The following is a 9,588-nucleotide window of genomic DNA, read 5'->3' on the forward strand; positions in this document are numbered from 1 at the left end:
CCACGTCAGAATAGAAAGCCACATCAGCATCTTAAACACATATTAATCCCCCACGTGCAACGCACGTGATGAGTTTTCGCCGGAAAAGTGGCCGCCGACGAGAAAAAGGACCTAAATGGTACTATTATTCAATTAAAATGTCTTATCGCCGAATTTCCTAATTAAAATACCTTGTTGGGAAATGGGGTTGAATTAAAATACCAATATGGGTATTTAGCCTATTCCATTATGTTTAACTTTTTTATAGAATCGAAAATTATACCTACATACCAAATTAAGAAACCTGTTAAGAGTCTCCAAACCCATAACTATTTATTCAAAATCCAAACTCAATTCACATATCTTCTTCTCCAATGGTCCCCTCTCCACCTTCAAGGACCTAAACTCCAGACCCATTAATTGAAACTCAATAACATCCTACCCCTTAAAAAGTTCCAAATTCAAACCCGTTTAGATAGTTATCTTTTCTCCACAATTACCCCTTTGAGCAACGACCGCTTTCTTTACCCAAAAGCTTTAAATCATGCCCGAAGTTCAATTACCTTTGTTAATAAAGTTTTTAAATTTTCGGGCAAATAAAGATTAATGTGGACATGAGAGAGGGGGACGGGTGATTTTGTAAGTATACAACTATGGTTTACTACTAACGAATCATGGTTAGTATTTTAGACAAAAAGAGTAACAGGAAGAGTTATTTCAACCTAGTTACAAAAGTTCAATATCAAAATATGAAGATTTAAGAGATTAGTATAAAAAAATCCTATTGATTTAAGTGATGACAATTTTTTAAACCGATCATTTTTCAAAAATATTTTCAAAAAACGACATGTTTCAACAATATTTGTCAAAACCGACCTAGTTTTAGCCATTAGGCTGAAACTGGGTTGGTTTTGACGAAAGAAGTTCCCAAACTTCACGGGACTTAATTAAGCTGCTAAACTTCACGGGACTTCAAGTCCCGTGAAGTTTCATATTTTTTTTCCATCAAAACCGGCCTACTTTCAGCCCGACGGTTGAAACTATGTCGGTTTTGACGAATATTGTTGAAACGGGTAGTTTTTTGTGAATATTTTTGTAAATAGGACTGTTTTGAAAATTTGTCGTTTAAGCGAATTTTTTTTCAAAAAGCACTTACTGTAAACAGTGTAAAAACCAACAAAGCGTACAATCAACAGTGATATATAAAGCAAGGCCAAAAATTAAGGCCCGAGATCACGGCTAGAGGTCCGGGTGAAGATCGAAGACACAAATCAATGGGCCTAAGCGCAACGAGCAACGACTCGCTGTGCCTCGTCTCCACCGCCCCCGTCCCCCCCCTGTACAGTGACACCTTCCCTCCTCGCACGGCTCTCGATTCCTCTTTACCCTCGTTCTCCTTTTTGTCTTTTCCCCCCACTCATCCACGTGGACTCTTGCCGCTTTTCCCCCCTTTCTCCTGTTCCCCCTCCCTCTCTCCCTCCATCACTCACCCTGCACCGCCCAGATTCAATCGGCAACTACTACCAAATCTGACGCCCCATGCCTCTACTCTCCTCCTCCTTCCTCCTCCCTCCTCTCACTCCTCGTTCAGCCTCACCCTCGCCTCAGCCGATCTCCACAACCTGCTCTCCCTCGCCACCCGCCGCCGCTGCCCTCCCTTCCCTCCCTCCCACAGCCTACCACCCTTCTCGCACCTCGCCCACGGCCTGGCAACCCCCGCTCCTTCCAGTCCGCTGCTCCTCCCCTGCACTCCCTCCTCTCCATCAACTCCTCCCCTTCCATCCTCCCTCCCTCGCTCACCCCACCCGAACTTCCTCACCCTCTCACTCCCTCACCTCTCTCCCTCCCCCTCCCCCGGTTGTCCCTCCCCTCCCCTCCCACACCCTGTCAACCTCTCCTCCTCCCTTCCGCTCTCTCTCCGACCGGTGCCCCAGCCTCGCCTCCCTCTGCCGACCCCAGCCCCCCCATCTACTGCAAACATCTCCTCTTTCCAGTCCCGTCTCCTCTCCTCCCTCACCTCCTGTTCCCCCATGCGGACCCAACCTACGCTCTCAAGCTGCGCCGGCGAACGACCTACAGCGCGCTGTCCGCGTTCTTCTCCAGCTCCGGATTTCACCGTCACCCATGGGACCTCTCCGCCGACGACCTACGACTCCAGCTGCTCCGACCTGCCGCCCGCGCCGCGGGCGGCGTCTTGCGGTTTCAAACGACAGCCGATCCGTCCAACCCTTCCTGTGGCTTCCCCTCCCTCTGACCACCTGAACAGACGCGCGCTCCTCCGGTAGGAAGCTGCTTGGTGCTCGTCATCCACCATTTTCGCTGCCGCGCCGTCTGCTTGCTTCTTGTTCTGGGATCGCTGTGGCTTGTTCGGCGGCAGGTGCGGCGCGGCGGCGACACCGGTTGGCGGCGCGACCGATGGCGAAGCTTCTTGACTCGCGCATCAGATTCACCCGCCGGTCTACAGCTACGAGCAGCTGAGATTGGGGCACCCAACGGGTTCGATCCCCGACGGAAGATCGGGGACCGGTGGGTTGGGTACGGTGTCTTAGCGCTTCAGCCTCGACGACGGCTGGATCGCCGCCGTTCAGAGGCCTCACCGCCAGCACCACTGCTTCCACACCAAATCTTTTTGTACGAGAGTTTTGATTCTGTCCTCTTTGAGGCTGCCCAACCTTTGTTCGGCTTCACGGTACTGCCTGCGAACCCCCTGGGTTGCTGTGATGTTAGCGATTATGTTTCGAATGGTACTCTCGCGGACCATCTGCACGGGTCGGAGGAGCTTGTATAGGAGCGTTCGCTGACGTGGCCCGTGAGGGTTGATGTAGCTTTGCAAACTGCTTCTGCGCTTGAGTACTTGCATTTTGCCCTTAAGCCTCCTGTTGTTCATAGAGACATTACGTCGAGTAATATATTTGTTGAGAGAGATATGAGGATTAAGGTCGGGGATTTTGGGTTGTCGAGGTTACTGTCTCTACCCGACCCAAACTGCTCGTCCGGCTCTTCGACGGAGTATGTTTGCTGCACTGGGCCCCAGGGAACGCCAGGATACCTTGACCCTGAGTATCACCGGTCGTTTCGGCTTACTGAAAAGAGCGATGTTTATAGCTTTGGAGTGGTTTTGTTGGAGCTCGTGACGGGGATGAAGGCTGTGGATTTGAGAAGGGATAAGAGGGAAGTTTCATTGGCTGAGTTTGTGGTGTCGAAGATTCAGGTCGGGGCTTTGCATGAGGTTGTGGACCCGATATTGGTGAGGGGAGGGAATGTGATGGAGAGTATTGAGGCGGTTGCGGAGCTGGCGTTTCGGTGTGTGGCTGGAGAGAAGGATGATAGGCCGAATGCGAGGGAGGTTGTTGAGGAGTTGAAGAGGATTAGGGGATTGATATAAGGGTTCTGAGATTTTTGATTGCCATTTTGGGACACTGGATGGTGGTAAAGGCTGGGTATGCAATGCCCATTTGTAGGAAAGATCTCAACTGCTATGAAGTTGGGCTATGAAAGAGTTTTGTTTATGGCATATTGCTTAAGAGCAAGCACATCTTTGGCGAACAAGGAGTTTGAAGACCTTCTTGATGTTCATCACGTGCACAAATCATTTTAAGCCACATTCTAAGTTGCCAACCCGTATCAAGCATAGAGCGCAGATTTTCAAAACGAGAAAAGGACACTGCTGTTAGGTGACACTGTTGCCCTTGAAGAAGAAATCATAAGGCTAATGCTCTAGTTCACACTTGAGTATGGTATTGTGAAGCCAGGTTCATAATTTAGTTGTGGGTGTTCTTGATGGTAACCCAATATGAGCTTTCATGTAACACTGAAAAGAACAACATTTCATTGGAAAAAAATGAGTTAAGATGGATAAGTCTTCTGAAATTACTCTTTTTTGTTTTACTCCTTACTTGTTATGTGACTTATGTCTGCTTCCGATGCCTGTGTATTTCTTGTGATGTTGCAAATTGATCAATTAATAGTAACTTCAAGCTCTCAAATTGACCCACTTCCCCGTCAATTGAATGTTTTCAGCTAAACATATGTTTTGTTTGGTTCTTTTAATAAAGATCTATTTACGACTGGATACCTGGATTTGTGAACTGACTTTTCGCGATCAGATAGGTTATTGAATATCCTGCAGGAACAAGTCTGCAGATGATAATCCAGGCTATCAAGAGTTGTTGGAGCTTTAGGAGTCTGGAGTGAGTTATGAAGGTAATTTCTGATTCATCTAGTTTCCATTCATGATAATTCAACTATTATTGACTCGTCATATGAGTTTATGCTTATGTCTTATAATTAGGGCAAAGAGAAATATGAACTGAACAGTTTCTATCTGTACTTCCGTTAATTTTTATGAATTGAAGTTTCTGTTTGCAATGACATATTGTACTTGATAATTAGTGTCACGCCCCGGGCCCACGGGCCCGTTGGCGCGTGCAAGCCGTGAGACCCATCAAGAGCAACTCGATGTTGGCTTAAATCCACTGCCAAAATGTTAGTCTCGTCATCACGGCATGACAATCGGTACATCCCAGTGTCACTGTCGATGATGTGGACTCTAGAAGTGGCTCCTACAGGCTCTAGAGGTGGCTCCCACCGTATTCATGTGGTGTAACACTTAGCCCCGTATAACACTTAGCTCCACATAGCCCCGTATAACACTTAGCTCCACACTTCCAGCTTGCAAGCTCTGATACCATTTTTCACGCCCCGGGTCCACGGGCCCGTTGGCGTGTGCAAGCCGTGGGACCCACCAAGAGTAACTCGATATTGGCTTAAATCCGCTGCCAAAATGCTAGCACTAGTTGTTCTTGGGCCTTGGGATTTTCTCTATTTACACCACTAACCTTTCTTCCCACACTAGTTCATGTGGGACTAAATAGGGGGTGTCACAATTAGCATCAAGCTTGGATATTTTCCTATGACAATTGGCATTCATTTTCTCAATGCATTTTATATGAAGTATAACTCTAAGAAGGTTGCAGAATGAATGTGCTGATATGCTTGACATCAGTATGGGATGAACCATCTGATTCCTAGCCTCAGGAACATCTGCTAATATACTATGTATGATAGACTGGAGTTTACATTTAAACTACTGCATAATGTTAACATCTGCTAAGATACTATGTGCGATAGACTGGAATTTACATTTAAATTACTGCATAATGTTAACGGGTCATTTTTATTCTCTGATCAAAATAATTTAATTTGTTTATTACATGCTATGTTATCATTGTAATTTTATTCGACAGCGCTACTGTTGGAAGAGTTTGCTTCTCTTACTTCTATATTTTCATTTGTTTCTTTCAGATTTCATTAGCATTAGCATTAGCATAATTTCATTCTCTTCATAGTTATATATGTTGTCAGCCTCATAGTTATGTTTGCTAGTAAGTTGTCCCCATATCCTCTTTTGCTTTGCTTCTTTAGAAATGCAATTATGCACATCACTGCTCAATCATGTCTTTTTATGCTTACCGAATCTAAGCTTGTAGAAAGAAATAGAAACGCACTGAGTTCATTCCTAAAACTTGGAGTGGTATGTGGACGTATTTTTTTTTCTTAAATTCTAGTGCTAGCCACTTCACAACTTAATTTCTAGACTAGTAAGTTCTTTGTGTCCTTCAAACCATTACTGCCCTTATTAAATATGGAAAAAAAATATTGAAAACAAACGTAATATGCTGCAAGCGGCAGATCCTGACACAACATTAATTTTCAAACCATAAAAGCAATTCATGAAGAACCTCTCGCCACTTGAAACCTTGAGAACTTAAGATAGATGCTTAAATTTAACATGGACAATTGAAATTAGGTCAGCATGAATAATATCCTATACTATAGAAGGCTCTATGGACATAATGCATGGTTGCATAACAACAGTAACAGCAAAATCTATGAACAGAGTTCAGATCTTTTATTCCAGAGCAGATTGAACTAAAGATAAAGAAAATGATATTGTCGGCCAAACTTATTATCAGTCAAATTTGAAAAGTGTGGATTTCTACAATTTGGTTATGAGCAACTTGAAAAGAGACATTTGTAAAGAGATGGCGCCAAAAAATAATTGATCACATAGATGATGGCCAAAAGTACTTGGACTGTTGTCATTGTAACTATTTTTGAAAATATGCTGTGTCACTGCAAATTCAATCAAATTTAGTATGATAGTCTGCTAAACTCCATCTGGTTGCAGTATCATTCACAGTAAAAGAATCTGAACAAAATTCAGAACTATCTGAACTTTCTCCCCTTAGGCTTTTTGGGTTTGTTTCTCTTCTTTATACCCTTTGAAATCTCCTGTATTTGTTTCTCTTCTCCTTTATCTGGACTACTTTCAGCGGTATGGAGGAGTTTCATAAAATGTGCTGCCCCTGATGCTCCGGGCTCACTTGTGGTTTGCTCTGCTGCTTTTCTCATAACGACTTCCTGATATTAAAACAATAAGAAAGAAAGATAGAGATAGTGAACAAAGAAGCTGTGAGGATAAATTTATAAAAAAACAAGTGAAATATCCCAATTGAACACCTGGATATAAATCTTCAGAAGAGGTAAAAGAACTACAAGGAAATCATTCACACAAGCCTGTTCTAGATTGAACTGCAACTGCCTAGCTGTAGCAAGATTCTTCATGATTTTGCCATCGACAATGCAAATCTGCAAGGTGAAAGTTAGAGTAAGACTTCAAGAGTTTGCACAAAAGAATTCTAAAATTCTAAAAAAATTCTGCCATCGACAATGCAAATCTGCAAGGTGAAAAGTTAGGGTAAGACTTCAAGAGTTCGCACAAAAAAATTCTAAAATGCAAGAAAATAGATGGCAACAATTGCCCAGACCTTCTTATCATATGATTCCTCTAGTTTCCTGAATACTGCTTTTATGAAGATGTTATCCAAGGAACTTGTTTTTGGATGATTTTCATCATTGTTGATGGCATCATCCCCATCTTGAGATGCTCTGAAAGCTTCTGCTTCTGTCAGGATAAAAGAAATTACCCTGATCATAAAATCGTTCCCTGTTTCAGCTCTTTCAGTGAGCTCTTCTTTCCACTTTGTCATACTAACCTCGACAGAGTTTTCCCTTTCCATCAGTTCCTTCTCACAGACACCCTTCAAATGTTCAATATGCACCAGATAAGTAAGGAGTTCCCCTTTGACGGTGCAGATACGAGTCAAGTCTTCAATTTCCTTCTCGAGCTTTTTTAGGATTCTGTCAGCCTCCATCTGTCCTTTATTTCTCTGGTGGCTCCAACCATTAATAATCTGCATCAAATTATGCTCATATAACCAAAAGAGCATGGAGTTTACATCAGGGAAGCACTTTGTTCCATTATCAGGAGAAGATGTATCTTCGCTGCTGGATAATATTTTCAGATCTAAATCAATATGCGGCGAACTATCATAAAAAAAGGCCCTTATTCTCACATCACACTCTGGAATATTGAAAACTACATCCCTAGAAGGGTCATGTGGCTCAGCATATGGTTCTAGCTTATGATCTTGCGTGAGAGACTGCAAGAACTCAAGGACCTTCTGTAGCTGCAAAGAATCCAAGGCTCGAATACAATCCACTGACTGGTTATTGACTCCATGACTTAGTAGCAGCTCTGCTGATGAATGAGCTTGCAGTTCTCTCATGGCATTACTTAGAATCCTGTCAAGATGGGTTTTTAACAAGTAATTGTGCAAGATGAGTATTCTAAAATAATCCCGAATTCTCTTGAGAAGCTCTTTTCTCTCTGGATGATTGGACAAAGGCAATCTATTGCTGTCCCCTGTCATGACTTGGACATCGATGGGCTCCCATGTGCAACTGACAATCTTGTCAACCCAATCACTATTGACATTCTGAAATTTTGAAGAAATACAGAAAGAGAATGAGTTGACAAGCTGAAACGAAATGAATACCTGCATATAAGATTTCAGAAAAGGCGAAAGAAATTCAAGCTTATAACTGTCACATGTTTTTTCAAGATTGAGCTTCAACGGCTTAGAGGTATCAAGATTCTTTGTGATCTTTGCATTAACTATGTTATTGACAAGCTTGACGACCCAATCTTGATCATATTTTTCAGGAAAGAACGGCTTTAATTCTTCAGAAAGTTTATCCGTGTGCTCCTTCAATACATGCTGCATCTTGGATTCAAAATATTCAAACCTCTTGCCGGGGCAGCGAGGGCAGACCCAGAACTTCCATGTATGTTTCTCCTGGTAAAACTCCAGGGCCTCAGTTATTATATGCAGAAACCGACTATTTTGCTCTGACCATTTTTTGAAATCATTAACATTCACTCGTATGAGGTCTCGCCATAAATATTCTAGACAGGATGGAATTCTATAAGCTTGTTCCTTTTCTGCCAGCATCACCTTGCAGTGTGCAGAAGCAATGGGACTCTTGAGCATATTCAATAGAAAACGGAACCTTTTCTGATAGTGGTTCACCTCAGTGGCAGAGATTTCTAGGCCTGTTTTATCTTCATAACCCTGGGGCAAGAAATCGTAATGGTTAATAATCACAAAAGCACGCTCACACTCCTTGGCTGCCTCTTCGAATTTTCTGTGCAGAACAAGAAGCCTCACATAGTGGAAAGAAAATTCAAGAATGTTGGGGGAGAGTATGGTGGCTTGATGTGCTGAGTCGATGGCCTCTTGTATTTTTCTGTTCCAGCCCTCGGGATCGTTGGTGAGGGTCTTGAAATAGTTGCAGAGCACTAAACTGCGGGTGTAGTGGAATAAGGAAGAGGATTCGTGCTGGTGACGAACATTGTTAAGAGTGTCGTGGGCACCGATGAGGTCACCTTGACAGAGGAATTGAAAAGCTTGTCTACAGAGTATCTTCACCTCTTCATCAGGAGGGTGAGGATTTGTGCTTGTGGAAACAAGTGAAGAAGAGGAGGAATGAGAAGGGCAGGGTTCTTCACCTTGATGAGAGGATGGAAGAGCCTTCTCAGCAAGGTCCTTCACGTTGTCAGGAGGGAAAGAAGCAATGGAATTTGCAGGGCAGGGTTTATCACCTTGAGCCTGGTCATTGAGGCTTTGCACCTCATCAGGAGGAGGATCTGCGCTTCTGGAAGCAAGTGAAGAAGAAGAGCATGAAGCAGGGCAATTTTCCATGATATCTGTAATTGGACCAACAGAATGTGCCCGTAAAATGAACATGAGGCTTTGTTGGTAGAAGGCCATCTGATTTTCAGTAGTCTCCTCCAAGAAGTTCTCGAAGAAAAAATTGATCGGTTCAGTAACTGCAAGAGCTCGTTCACACTCATTGACGGCCTCTGGAAATCTTTCACTGCAACAAATGAGAAGGTTGACGTAGAAGAGAGAATACTCGAGGTTGGAGGGGGAGAGTTGGGTGGCTCTCCGAGCAGATGCAATGGCTTCTTGGAACCATTGTTCTTTTGCTTCAGGATCATCATTGTGGGTATATGCATACCCATAATAGTGGACTAATGCACATATACGATGGAAGAAGGCAAAGGAAGTGCGACGTTGGTAGTTTGCTTCTTGCAACAAGCGATCAGCCTTGGTGAAATTATTTGAATCAAGTAATGCCAGAGCTCTCTCACAGATATCCAATACCTCCCTGCAGACAGGGCATGATGAATCATAGAGCTCC

The 9,588-nt window shown here is 43.5% G+C and overlaps 2 protein-coding genes across 2 annotated transcripts in view; one reads left to right on the forward strand and one right to left on the reverse strand.

Moving 5' to 3' along the window:
- On the forward strand, nucleotides 2,395-3,907 carry LOC109834961 (LEAF RUST 10 DISEASE-RESISTANCE LOCUS RECEPTOR-LIKE PROTEIN KINASE-like 1.5). Its single transcript, XM_020402968.1, is given in 3 exon segments — nucleotides 2,395-2,435; nucleotides 2,537-2,675; nucleotides 2,678-3,907. Coding segments are annotated over 3 exon segments (867 nt in total). The 3' UTR covers nucleotides 3,365-3,907.
- Nucleotides 4,272-9,588, reverse strand: part of LOC109834962 — a 7,386-nt gene continuing 2,069 nt past the window's right edge. The window contains exons 3-6 of the mRNA XM_020402969.1: nucleotides 7,881-9,584; nucleotides 6,810-7,820; nucleotides 6,502-6,630; nucleotides 4,272-6,402 (exon numbers count right to left, since the gene is read on the reverse strand). Coding sequence (XP_020258558.1) covers nucleotides 6,208-6,402; nucleotides 6,502-6,630; nucleotides 6,810-7,820; nucleotides 7,881-9,584 — 3,039 coding nt within the window. The 3' untranslated portion in view covers nucleotides 4,272-6,207. The remainder of the gene's footprint in view (nucleotides 6,403-6,501; nucleotides 6,631-6,809; nucleotides 7,821-7,880; nucleotides 9,585-9,588) is intronic.

The sequence above is a fragment of the Asparagus officinalis genome, chromosome 3 (assembly GCF_001876935.1).
Source record: "Asparagus officinalis chromosome 3, Aspof.V1, whole genome shotgun sequence".
NCBI classification, from domain to species: Eukaryota; Viridiplantae; Streptophyta; class Magnoliopsida; order Asparagales; family Asparagaceae; genus Asparagus; species Asparagus officinalis.